This window comes from Acomys russatus, chromosome 10 (assembly GCF_903995435.1).
Source record: "Acomys russatus chromosome 10, mAcoRus1.1, whole genome shotgun sequence".
NCBI lineage: Eukaryota > Metazoa > Chordata > Mammalia > Rodentia > Muridae > Acomys > Acomys russatus.
The window spans coordinates 35,804,597-35,818,764 of NC_067146.1; the positions used below are offsets into that span (position 1 = coordinate 35,804,597).

The 14,168-nt window shown below is 42.0% G+C and overlaps 1 protein-coding gene across 1 annotated transcript in view; it reads left to right on the forward strand.

Annotated features, from left to right (window-relative positions):
- The window catches only part of Hepacam2 (HEPACAM family member 2), a 34,457-nt gene that overhangs the window by 9,244 nt on the left and 11,045 nt on the right, over positions 1-14,168 (forward strand). Inside the window, exons 3-4 of the mRNA XM_051151985.1 lie at positions 2,286-2,570; positions 12,925-13,221. Coding sequence (XP_051007942.1) covers positions 2,286-2,570; positions 12,925-13,221 — 582 coding nt within the window. The remainder of the gene's footprint in view (positions 1-2,285; positions 2,571-12,924; positions 13,222-14,168) is intronic.

Sequence of the window (14,168 nt, forward strand, 5' to 3'; positions counted from 1 at the left end):
ATGGGACATTGTGTGTGTTCTTGGCTGCTTTCTTCTTAGTGTCAGAACTCTGCTGGCCTGGCTATAGCACATTCCATAACTCCTATGGAGTAAAGTCAGGCAAGAGGCAGAAGAGGCTTCAGAGGACTAAGACATTTATATGGTGATCAAATGCCTACAAAGCAATTGTACGAAAGTGAAGAGATACCTAACAGGAACACTCATAAAGTTCTCCTGCAACAGGTTTTCATCAAAGTTACAACAGCCCTTACACATGTATTGTAACTTTGGATTTGTTTAGGGAAACGAACAAAGAAATGTAGCGAAGTCTTAACAGGCTTTAAGGATCTAAACAAAAACCTTTTCAAAAGGGAAACTTCAGGGCTAAGTTACATTGTTACAGACAAGTGTATGATTTGGATGGCTGTTCCAATGAGTGGCTCTCCTTGTACAATACTGTTGCTGCGTTGCCTGGTTATCTGGTACCACTTATATTCCCACACAGAGATGTCTGGGATGTGTTTCAACTATGAACAGTGTACACAATTCATTTTTTCTTTTAAAAACATAATAACATATACAAGGCGCCACTGCAAACCTTTTGCTCTTGTCACGGAAGACAAAGGGTTGAATTAAATGAACTAACCAGTAGATGACGTCCACCTTGAAAAATGCCAGCTGTCCCTAAGTTACTCAGTTCCCTTCCCAGGTGCTTCCAACCTCATTTTTCCTTATCTTTCATTTGTTTCTAACTCCCCTAGGTCTGTTTGTGCCCCGGTGCACAGTTTCCATTGTAAGAAAATGTAATGATAAGACACAATAAATTTGCCTGAGGAAGAAGCATCAAACTCAACTGGGCGCTTGATGGGAAATCAAGGCCTAAAGTAGTGGATCCAATCAGAGGGTGCCTATGTGTTATCTCAGCCTCTCTTTGCTCTGTGAGCTTATACAGGTGGAGACTATTAAATGTCTATCTCTCCAAACTGCAAGAAAAGAACGTTGACAGGTGGAAAGACCTCTTCTCTTTGCCAGTGAAAGGTGTATAAGTCTGAGCAAGTAACTATTTTAATATGTCTTCTGTCGATGTGTTTATTTACATGGGTGTGGGTGTATGTGTTCCCCCACATGCTGCAGACGACATGGACTGGGGTCATTTCACTCCTTCCACCGTGTGGGATCTGGAGAGCAAACTCAGGCTTGGCAGCAAATGCCTTTAGCACTGAGCCATTTCACTGGCCATTTCATCCAACAGAGTAAAGAACTCTGAAGGCCGATGGCATCTGCTGAAATATAGTGAATGCATATGTAATTACCAACTCCTTCCTTCTTCTCTTCCTTCTTTCCTTCCATCCTTCCTTCCTTCCTTCCTTTCCTCCTGCCCCTCTGCCTCCAAATGCTGGAATTAAAGGCGTGTGCATGTGTCACCACTGCCATGCTGTGATTACCAATCTTATCCATGTACTTAAAGCTAAAAGACAGTGAAGAAACATTTATGTTCTTCCATATTTGTCCATTTGCCTTCTGCATGCTACATTTATAAAATAAAGCTGGTTTCTCATCTCTTGATGAGTTTCTATTAGATTTGTCTTTTATATTTAAAATTTAATAAAATTCCCACTGTCAAAAAGATTCAGTACTGACTGAAATGTAGACTTTGGCTTGTCAAAGAAATCGCGTATATGCTGTTCTCCAAAAATGTCCGTACACATTTTCAAAAGTATACCATACATGAGCTATGTTATTGAATTTTCAGATGTTGTATAAAAATTTGAAGTTGTTGTATCCCCTCTTGCCAGATGACTTTAGTACGTTACAAGTCAAGAAAGGGAAATTGCTGTGTACGTTTTGCCTGTGAATGTAGCTTCATGGGCGACAAGCATTTGTCAAACATGCATGAACTCTTAGGCAGAGAAGGGGGCGGAGAGGGAGAGAGGGAGAGAGGGAGAGAGGGAGAGAAAAGCTTTGCTGCTAGAGAAACCATAATGAACAGGAGAGTGGCACTCTGGGCCTTCAGCCACTAACTGCATTATATAGGAAGTAAGGAGATTAATTGGCAATACTTGAAGAATAGATTTAAAAACTTGACTAGCTCTAACTGTATAAATATATTTCAAATTTTGCCATTTTAAGATTTCTGTGACCTTTTAATGTCCTCTTTAACAATTACCCAAACCATCTACACTTACAAACTATTGGAATGTTGGGATGATTTCCCCAGCACTCAACACTGAAAAGGCTTCTTGGAATTTCACTATAGCTCTACGGATGGAAAAAAAAAATCATTTCTATGTCTCTTGGTGCTGCAGATCCTGTGACGAAGCCGGTGGCTCAGTACCATCCTGCTTCTGGGGCTGTGGAGTACGTGGGCAACATTACATTGTCCTGCCACGTGGAAGGAGGTACCAGGCTAGTCTACCAGTGGAGAAAAAACGGGAAGCCGATTTGCATCAGCTCCAGCCACTCGCTTTCTCCCCAAAACGACACCCTTTGGATTGTTCCAGTGACAAAGGAGGACACCGGGAACTACAGCTGCTTCGTCTCCAACCCTGTCAGTGAGATGGAAAGTGATATTGTTGTGCCCACCATTTACTGTAAGTAACTTGTTTTCATTTCCCTTATCTCTGGATTTATGGGAAGTTCTCTCACAGGCACAGGCATAGACAATATCGGAGCCAGATTTCATTTGGTCTTTAACAGTACTGTAGCTCAGTGCTGCCTATAGTCATACCACGTAGGCCAGTGGTTCTCAAGCCATGGGGTGCAACCTGACTCTTGCGTAAGGATCACCTAGGACCACTGGAAAACACAAATATATTTACATTACGATCATAATAGTCGCAAAATTACAGTAATGAAGGGGCAATGAAAATAATGTGATGGCCGGGGGGGGGGGGGTGGGTCACCACAACTTGAGGGATTGTATAAAAGAGTCACAGCGTTAGGAATGTTGAGAACCACTGACCTAGGCATTGTCTGCTCAGGAAATACATCTACTCACACAGACTGAGTTTTTGAAGATCAAGCTGGAACACTAGTCGGAGGGCGTTCAGAGTGAGGAGTGTGGTTCTGACCATTGGGTGATCGCGTGTGGAGTGGAGTTCTCAGTCATGAGGGTCCGGTGGCACAGGGAGGTGCTGATTCATTTGTCTACTGGATGGACTGGAAACAAAGAAGTGAGGCCCCTGCAGCAGGGTGTGCTCATCACGGCCTGCAGGGGAAAGGAGCGCCCCTGCGTATGTATGGGCTTGTGCCCTTCTCTGTCCTCATTTTCTCTCCACCGCTTCTACACTTGATCTTAGACAAAGGCCGGGAAGTGATTCACCCTGCCACTTCTGAGGGAAGGAGTTAGGAAGCATCCTAGGCAGCGACCTTAGGTGTTTCCCCAAACAGATCGACCGCTACTTGGCCATGTTCATTCTCTTCAGTTGCTTTCGTTGCTGACATTGAATCTCACATGCAAATGAAATTTATCAAACTCTTCAGCTTGTATCACGCTACCACCGCAGCCCCAAGCAAGGGCTCTCCTTTTCCTTATTCTAGTATTTTCCAATCCCTTCAGAGCCATAGCACTACCTGTAATATGTTTAAATTCTTTCTTTCTTTCTGTCTTTCTCTCTTTCTTTCTCTGGAGTGCGTATGTACGTGTGTGTGTGTGTGTGTGTGTGTGTGTGTGTGTGTGTGTGTGTGTGTGTGTGTGTGTTTAGGTGTGCGTATGCCACAGTGTGCCTGTGGAAGTCAGAGGGCAACTTTCAAGAGTCAGGTCTATCTTTTCCCCATGTAGGTCCTAGGAGATGAAAATAAAATTGTCAGGCTCGAACCAAAGTTGCTTCCCCACTGAGTCACCTCACCTACCCTCTAATATATGCTCAATACTGTATACAAAGAAAGTGTAATGTGGCGTTAGTCAGCTTCATAGAACAGTGACATTTATGGACTTGATCACTTTGCTGTGGGACTGTCCTGGACTGTTAAGGGTATTTAGAAACTTCCCTGTCCTCCAGCAGTGCGCACTAGCAGTAACTAAATCTCTCTCTGAGAACTACAGTGCTACCTGTGGGCATGGGGCATTTCTTCTCAGCTGAAAACCTACCTCTGTGGGAAGTCTTAGCATAAGGCTGCAAAAGCAACCATGTGGCCAGAGTGAGATGTGGGAGAGGGCACTGTGTCACTTCTGTGGCACGACAGTAAAGCTTTCCTCTTTGAACAGAACTGAGCCTGGCATTTGTATCTCCTCACACATCAACTATATCTTCAAATAGTGGAAGAAACAGTGCACCTTGCATTTAGTGCTTTCAAGCCAGACAGACAGGGGTGAGAAATGAGGTTGACGATAACCTATGTGACCTCAGTAAATCCTCTGGTCTTTCTGGGCCTCCTTTATAAAATGGAGATATTTGAAATTATTTCACTGTATTGCTTGGATTAAATGAGATATGGTCCCAAAATTAGTCAAAGTCTCATACAAACAAGCACTGACTAAAGAGAAGACAGTTCCATTATCAACACATCGGTCATTATCTGCTCCGTGTGCATGTGACTACTTTCTTCACTAGTCCTCTCATTGACATGTGTCAAAAAAAAATCTTTAAAGAAATGTACCAGCACATGAACAAAATGTAGTCATATAGTCTTCTGCACCCACGTAGTACTTAAAACAAAACTGAGCGCCAGCACCGAGGCAGTGAAGGGAGCGGCTGGGGTCAGAGGACAGAGGGGTGGATCCAGAGATTCACAGTGGCTTTGCTTGAAGACAAGACAAAAAAATCAGCTGAAGGAAATAGAAGTACTGAATCTTGAAACTAGACACAGATCCTGTTTTAACAGACGAGAGAGGGTATGTATAATAAAATATATGGAATAAACTGTCATGGCTAGCAGAGAGATGAGTAACAAGAAGAGTAGCAGATAGGAGTAAGGACTGTGGAGTCATGGGCCAGGGTTCAAATCCCAGCTTGGCAAGCTTAGCTCTCTGCACATCCTCTTCTTCATTCATATAGTGATGATCTAGGAAACCTACTTCATGTAGCAATTGTGAGGGCTGAGCTGTCACTGTATGGAAAGTGACAGAACACTTGACTGGCCCATAGTAAGTGCTGTGAAATGACTTGCCAGTGTCTCATTATACTGCTGTTATCCCATGTGAATACAAAGACTGGAAACATTGCTGCTTACTTTAAAAAAAAAAAAAAAAAAAAAAAAGCTCCTTTCATAAAGTGGCATTTGAGTAGATGAGTACGGTTGAGCAAGTGGAAAGCTCTGGAAAACCATCACATGCACAGAAGACAAGAGTCCAGACACAAAGAGGAAGTAAAAGTATTTTTCAAGGACCGAAAGAAATTGTTTACATTATGGTTAGTTTTGCTTGCCTGCTCATTTGTTTTAGAGACAGAATTGCATTCCATATCCCAGGACAGCCTGGTACTTAATACGTAATGCAGGCTCCAAGGCTCCAGTTTAAGGCAACCTCCTGGGTTGGCCTCCTGTATACTGAGATTGCAGGCATGAACCACAATACCATATTTGTGTTTAATCATGGTAATTTATTTCTATAGCTGAATTCATAGGCCTATTTTAAAGGGTTTTTAAACAGTCTTTTCAGATGGCATCGTGAGAATGTTCTGTCAGCCTTTGAAGCTGTGTGGCACAACTGGGGCTGAATTGTAGCGAAGATTCAGAAACAGTGCAGCCCATTTATATGTGTATTTTTTTTCCCTAAACAAGTTATTACGGCATGAGTTAAAACTTCAAACACAAGTAGCACAAACGTAAGGATGTGAGCCTAGCAAACATAGTGAAAAGAAAACATGAACAGACAAACTGAATCAGAAGTAAGCCACATCACCAGGACATTCTTGGTTGGCAATTATTCATCCCATGACTAGAAACACAACCGAGACTCATCCTCGTTTCCTTTAGCTGTCACTACTTCAGCCCTGCTTTATTGCCTGTTTTTGTTTTGCTTTACTTTCTTGGGTTCAGCATAAGGTTTAAATAGCATAAAGGTTGTTCACTGATCTTCAGTTGACGTGGCATAAAGGTGTTTGCAGGTTTCTTACTCTGTGTACACTGGAAATATCTGCCATGTCTGAGGCTATTCCCTAGTGCTCCACTTGAATGTGATTACTCTCCTCCTTCCAGCATTATCTCCCACTGAAAGGCCCATCTGTCCTGGCCAGTTCCCTCCTCAAGGTCACCAAGAATTTCAGTTCTCTGTGCAAGGACAGCATCCTTTACATGTCTGCCTCTGGTCCTCACTGCATTAGGGCTTCCCCGAATCTTCCCCACTCACAAGGACCAGTGCAACAAACTCTCCTAGGAGATCTGCATTGCTTACATGTCTTTAATTTTATAGGACAATGCTCTACACAGTTAGGAACTCCATTTAACATGACTAAAATGGAATAGATTATTTTGTTTATATAATGCTTCCGATCCCATTTTTTACTCCATGGCTCTGTGGTCAGGCAAAGATCAAGGATCAAGTGACTGTCATATTCTACTGGTCTCCCAAATACATCCACATCATAATTTAAAAATTCCATCATAAATTATCTATTCTGTTTTCATTGATTCCATGACATTTTCTTCATGCAACTTATTTGTATTGTTAGAAAAGTTTTCACGAAATCTATCAAGATTGATTGTATATTCATTGAGTCGAGACATCATAATCTGTTATTAGAGTCAGTAGGACACAATGCCAAGTGAAAAAGTCAGCAAACGCCTACTTATGGCTTACAAAATGTAAATGGCTTCCAGCTCCAACTGTAAATAATAGCCCAGTAACCGCTACGTTTTGTGTGAAACACATGGCGCTGCTGCAGGGAGTACTGTAAGTGATCAAAAAATCTAAAGGGGAAAAAAGGTTATTTACAGTAAACACTTACCATCTGCTCCCTCACGGGGTGGCAAGCAGCATCATGGTGGAAACTTAGGCCCTGCTCCCACCCAGTCATAAATTGTTAAAGAGAACAGATGATGTGTGATTTTACAAGTCATTTAGTAAACAGCCACCCCCGAGGCAAAGAGTTCATTTTCATTGAGAGTGTTCTGCCAAAGGCAAGACAGTGAAGCATAATCCCAAGCCAAATGGAGTTATCCATCTGCGTTTATCTGTATCAGAGGCACCTGCAGTTGAGCCACTCCAAACGTCTCCTATGGGACTGCCCATTCACTTGAATGACGTGCTCTGCTCCACCTCAAAATGTAAGAATGTCCAGTCTGAAGTGCTGAAGTACTGACCAGGGTAGAGAAAATAACGGCACAGTCCAGTCAGAGGAGGAGAGAAGATAAACAGTGTGTAGAGTGTAAGCTGAAGTTGTGAAGAGGGAGAAACTGACACGGGGACACGGGGGGGGGGGGGAGAGGGGAGAGGGAGAGAGAGGGGGAGAGAGAGGGAGAGAGGGAGAAGGAGGGAGGAGAGAGAGAGAGAGGAGAGAGGGAGAGAGGGAGGGGGAGGAGAGAAGCGGGAGGCGAAGGGAGAGAGGGAGGAGGGAGAGGGGGAGGAGGGAGGAAGGAGAGAGAAGAAAGAGAGGGAGAGAGGGGGAAGGAGGGAGAGGGGGGGAGGAGAGAGAGAGACAGAGAGAGAGGAGAGAGGGGGGAGAGAGAGAGGGAGGAAGGGAGGGAGGGAGGAGAGAGGAGAAAGGGGCTGAGGGAGGAGCAGGAGAAGGAGGAAAAAAAGAAGTGCAAGAGAAGAACAGGAAAGGGGGAGAGTTTGATTCTTTTGCAATGAACACGTGTTTCTTTTTCTATAATCAGATAAAATATAAATTTTAGAAAACATTATCAGAAGTAATGAATTCAAATGCCTCAGAGTGTTAGTTTCTAGGGGCTGAAAGAAACTGTTGGCAGGAAGGGTTCACAGAGGGTCGATATGTGAAACTGACTCTGGGGAGCCAGTACAGCATGTGTAGGGCAGTGAGAAAAGATGATGCCAGCCATGAACCCCAGCAAATAAAGTAGCAAAATCAACTGACGCATGAAGAGAGAAGGAAGCTGCATAACCAGACTCTCTTCTTTCAAAGTATGTTTTACTTCAAACTGGTTAAATTTTTTTATTAAATTATTGACCTTACTCACCACACATGCCTCTAAATACAAACTTCGAGTCAACTCACCAACCAAGATTAGAGAAATGCTGTCTTGGGAATATTCAGATATGTCGCATTGATCCAAAGGGACGTTCCTCCCAGGCTTGTGAAGAGCGCCAGCACACTTCGAAAGGCATCACAGCCATTCCCATGTGAGATCCATCATGCAGCAACTTGGTTTTAGAGGCACGTTCTGTAAACCCTGGAGGCCAGAGGGAGGACGGGGATCTAGACAGAATGACTATCTGTTTGCTCACTCCGCTGTTCTTTCTCAATGCTGTGTTGCCCTACTCTAAAATGGCTCTCCAGTTTTAGGCTGTGCACACGAATGTAGGTCTCATTCCTTCCAAACCACATACCATGCCTTCCTTGCTTTTCTTCTATGTGAAGCAGCCAGTGGCCCCTGGATTTCCTGACTTATATCTCATCTAGGATGGCAATGGGAAGGAAGAGCCTCTACTACAGCACAGAGCAGAAGACACAGTCTCGGGAGCCATTTTTTTTTTCAACATCCCAGTTTGCCCATGATGCCTAGATCACTATTGTGCATAAACACACCTTCGTGTTGTTTTTTTCTGAATCAGGAAAAGCAACTGTTCAATCCTAATAAACTGATCACTCCTCAACAGAGCTCAGAATAAGAGACTGAGCTTCACTGTTCTTAGCCCCTCGTCACAATGGCTTCTCCTGAGACTGTATCAGAGCCTGAAATGAGAGGGCAGTGTGGCAAGTCCTAAGTCACTCACAGAAAGGGCATCAAGGCTTCCTCCCTGTCATCATCTATCTTCACGCCCTGTTTGCTCTAAACTTAAAGGTAGAGCCAGCGCTCCACGTCCAGGTATTTTACATCAGCAGATCTATCCAAAGTCAAATGGAAGATATTCAAGCAATTGTACATGTGCTGAACATACACATGTCTTTTTCATATCATCATCATGTGAGACCATAACAACTCTTCATAGGACATTTACATTGTATTTGATATTATAAGTAGCCCAGGCATGTTCACATTTCCAGGGGGATATGTGTTGGTAAAATACAAATGTGACAGCGTTTTCTATAGGGGCCTTGAGCATCTGCAGATTTGTGTATGTTGAGTGGGTCCTGGAACTAAGGACTGACTAAGCTAGCTTCTGGGCTTTCTTTCTGAGAGTAGATTCCTCATATAAACAGAGTACATAACATTGTGGGGAAACTAAACATCTTCCCACGTCTTTAGGAAGAAAACATGTTCCGTAGCTAAGTAGAGTCTATAAAGTGGTGTCTCCAGTTTCTGTTATGAAATTTGTCTTTACAATGGTAGATGGATCAGAAAATGATGGCGCAATGGAAAGTCACTCTGTGGATCAACAGAGAGAAATCTGACATAATTCCAAAGAAATAAATAATTTTGGCAGTCAGCTAACCCATGTTTTTATATAAAAAGATAAAGAGATCCAGAAGTTTAAGTAATTTCTAAAGAACACATAATTCATGACTGACAAGTGTTACCCTAAAACCTAATCCCTATATCACACAATTACATACTTAGTGAGTTATTGGCGGTTTTTAAAAAGGAATGAAACCACTTGAGCATTTTTTCAAGTTTGTAAATTCCTTATCAATGCAAGTTGTTTGCCTCTCATGTATTAAATATTATAATTTTTATAATTGCAATATTCCCCCTTTCCTTTTCCTACCTCCAGCCTCTCCTATACACCTCCTGATCTCTTTCAAATTCATGGCCTTTTTAAATTGTTGTCACAAATATACACATATATTTCTAAATATATAAATATAAATTTTTTTCTTTCTTTTTTCTTTTTTTTTAATTTTTTATTAATTTATTCTTGTTACATCTCAATGTTTATCCCATCCCTTGTATCCTCCCATTATTCCCTCCCTCCAATTTTCCCATTATTCCCCTCCCCTATGACTGTTCCTGAGGGGGATTACCTCCCCCTGTATATGCTCATAGGGTATCAAGTCTCTTCTTGGTAACCTGCTGTCCTTCCTCTGAGTGCCACCAGGTCTCCCCCTCCAGGGGACATGGTCAAATGCGAGGCACCAGAGTACATGAGAAAGTCATATCCCACTCTCCACTCAACTGTGGAGAATGTTCTGACCATTGGCTAGATCTGGGTAGGGGTTTAAAGTTTACCACCTGTATTGTCCTTGGCTGGTGCCTTAGTTTAAACGGGACCCTTGGGCCCAAATCTGCCTATCATAATGTTCTACTTGTAGGTTTCTAGGACCCTCTGGATCCTTCTACTTTGCTATTTTCCCATGCTTCTCTCATTTAGAGTCCCAATAGGATGTCCTCCCCTCTGTCCCAGTTTCCTGGTAAGTGAAGGCTTTCGTGGGACATGCCCCTTGGGCTAGTATGCAGATATAAGTGAGTATATACCATATGAATCTTTCTGCTTCTGGGTTAACTCACTCATTATGATCATTTCTAGCTCAATCCATTTATCCACAAATTTCGGGAATTCCTTGTTTTAATAGCTGAGTAGTATTCCATACTGTATATGTACCACAGTTTCTTTATCCATTCTTCTACTGATGGACACTTAGGCTGTTTCCATGTTCTGGCTGTTATGAATAAGGCTGCTATGAACATGGTTGAGCAAATTTTCTTGTGGGGTGCTGGAGCATCTTCTGGGTATATTCCAAGGAGTGGAATAGCTGGGTCTTGAGGAAGCCCTATTCCCAGTTTTCTGAGATAGCACCAGATAGATTTCCAAAGTGGCTGTACTAGTTTGCATTTCCACCAGCAATGAAGGAGTGTTCCTCTCTCCCCACATCCTCGCCAGCATGTGGTGTCACTTGAATTTTTGATCTTAGCCATTCTGATGGGTGTAAGATGGAATCTCAGAGTTGTTTTGATTTGCATTTCCCTGACGACTAAGGAGGTTGAGCATTTCTTTAAGTGTTTCTCAGCCTTTTGATATTCCTCTGTTGAGAATTCTCTGTTTAGTTCCAAGCCCCATTTCTCAATTGGGATATTTCTGTTTGGTGGTGTTTAATTTCTTGAGTTCTTTATATATTTTGGATATTAGACCTTTGTCAGATGTAGGGTTGGTGAAGATCTTTTCCCAGTCTGTAGGCTGTCCCTTTGTTCTCTTGACAGTGTCTCCTGCCTTACAGAAGCTTCTCAGCCTCATGAGGTCCCATTTATTAATGGTTGACATTAAGGCCTGGGCCGTTGGTGTTCTGTTCAGGAAGTTGTCTCCTGTGCCAATATGCTCCAGGCTCTTTCCCACTTTTTCCTCTAAGTGGCTTAGTGTCTCTGGTTTTATGTTGAGGTCTTTAATCCACTTGGATTTGAGTTTTGTGCAAGGTGACAAATATGGGTCCAGTTGCATTTTTTACACATAGACCTCCAGTTAGACCAGCACCATTTGTTGAAGATGCTATCCTTTTTCCATTGAATGGATTTGGCTTCTTTTTCAAAAATCAAGTGACCGTATGTGTGTGGATTCATATCTGGGCCTTTGATTCGATTCCACTGATCAGCCAGCCTGTTGCTGTGCCAGTACCATGCTGTTTTAATTACTATTGCTTTATAGTACAGTTTGAGATCAGGCATGGAGATTCCTCCGGAGCACCTTTTATTGTACAAGATTGTTTTAGCTATTCTGGGTTTTTTGTTTTTCCATATGAAGTTCAGAATTGAACTTTCAATGTCTTTAAAAAATTGTGTGGGAAATACAAATTATTTTATACTTATCTCTTAAACATTTGTCAAGTAAATTGCTGTTTGAATAATTACATAATGAGAAAATAATTTATCATAAAACAGTATTGTTATCCAACAATATTCTGACATAGAAAAATTATGTAGCATAAACTTATTACTTTAAGTATCTCAATACTGCTGTCTATTAGTTATGTGACCCTGGGAAAGTACATGTTAAAATATTATAATGAGAATAACAACTTCTATCTCATGAGGTTTCTTTCAAGATCAAATGTAGGCTATATGTCTGGTTACCTCTAGTCCTTTCCCATGGCACATGTCTAATAAATAAAAACTGAATATAGCCATGCCCAAAAAGCCTTAAACTAGAGGAGAAACTTTGGATCTGAAAAATATTTTCAATATTTTCCTTATTCTCTACAAGAAGCTATCGAAATTGCCATAGGTATTGAGTGTGGCCAAACATAGTCAAATAGCCATAGTTAAATTGCTTTTTGATTTTCAATGAATATCTGCTAATGACACAGTGAGTCATGGTGTGCACATGTGTGTGCATGCATGCAAGTGTGTTTGTGTGTGCGTGCAAACTGGCTTGTGCCTCTGTATGGGTGTGTGTGTGTGTGTGTGTGTGTGTGTGTGTATTTTAAATGGAATCTGAGGCTTATAATGATTTTTAATATGTTAAAAGTTTAAGAAAATATGAAACACCCCTAGACCTGTTTGCACAAATCTGTGTTCCTTCTGAAACTCTGCCTTCAATAAATATTTGCATGACCTGGCATTGAGAAGAAAAACAGACACTTCTTAAAGTATGCTTGCTAAGAAGAAAATAGTATTTATATGTTGCAAAAATATTTTCAAGTGTAATTTCTATTCCAGAAAGAATGTGGTTGCCTAGCAACAGTTTGTATTTATCAACAGGGCACTGGAAAGAGCCCCACACTGAGGATGGCAGTGCCTGTAAACCTGTAAACTAAGTTTCCAGCTCTATTACAAATATGTTCAATCAAGTAATTTCCATTTTTGTGAATCTCATCACTAGTTGGGAGTTTGAATGAGGGCCTGTTTCTTCAAGGATACATTAAGCTGAAACTCAGCTCTTCAATCCTGGAAGAAACTGTGCTGTGGCTGTTGGAGTGTGAGGCACACGCCCTCCGTTGTTTTTCTTTAATACAGATGGACCTTATGGACTTCAGGTTAATTCTGATAAAGGGCTAAAAGTGGGAGAAGTGTTCACTGTTGACCTGGGAGAGGCTGTCCTGTTTGACTGTTCCGCTGATTCGTATCCCCCCAACACCTACTCCTGGATCCGACGATCTGACAACACAACACACGTCATCAAGCATGGGCCTCGTCTGGAAGTTGCATCTGAGAAAGTGGCCCAGATGACAACTGACTATGTGTGCTGTGCTTACAACAACATAACGGGAAAACAAGATGAAACTCGGTTTACCATCATCATCACTTCCGTAGGTAAGTGTGTGAAAGGACAAACCGTTATAAAGCATGGAGGCATGCTTGCCTCGCTTTCCCAAATGCCTTTGCAGAGGAGAACACATCCACTGCGCTGTTGTTCAGATCGTGTCTTTTCTCACTTAACTAAGCCATGGATTTTGAGGCTCGAAGAATGAAAACTCAAAACAAAATGGAGAGAAATTCAAATGTCAGCTCTGGGGAGCTTATGAAGAACGAGTCAGTAAATTGCTTCAAAATGCACATTATTGCTTTCCTTCTTTTACAAGCAGGAGTATGAAATGAATTAGACTGATCATGTAAGAGTTTATGTGCACAGTTAAATTAAGTTAGAAGAGCAAATATGCCTGGCTCAGGGTCTTTGTTTTTCATTTTTCCACTCCTTGGTCTTCATTGGTTCCTCCCCCCCCCCTTCTCTCACCCTTTGGCATACCTGAAATAAATAGAAATATTTCTCAGGAGCCTCATCAGCTTGGAAACCACTTTCATAAGTCTATGAAAGTCTGCGTCCTCTAGAAGTTGCATCTTTAGAACGACCACAGTCCTAAAGGATAGGAATTGCAGCTTGTTAAGGACATATAACAAACTCCAATCCCATGAGCCTCTCTGTGGAATGCGGTTCTGTTTTGCGGTGTGATTTTCTGTACATTTTTACTCGTTCCCATAGAGTCCTGTAACACTGGCCGTCTTACATCTTTGTCTTCAAAGTTCTAAGGCTTTCCACCTTCTGTCCACCTTCTAGATTCTTCTCTCGGAAGTTCTGAAAGCCAAAGATAAGTTCAAATTAGCAGAACCTGACTGTTTTCCTCCTTTCCTCATACCTATTCTGTCTATGTTCCCCTGCTTTGTAAGTGAATTTCCCTAGACTCTACCATCCTAGCAGAAAACCAAATGCCACCTCCAACTCTTTCCTGTTACTTACACCCCCTGCCGCAGCCAGCCACCAA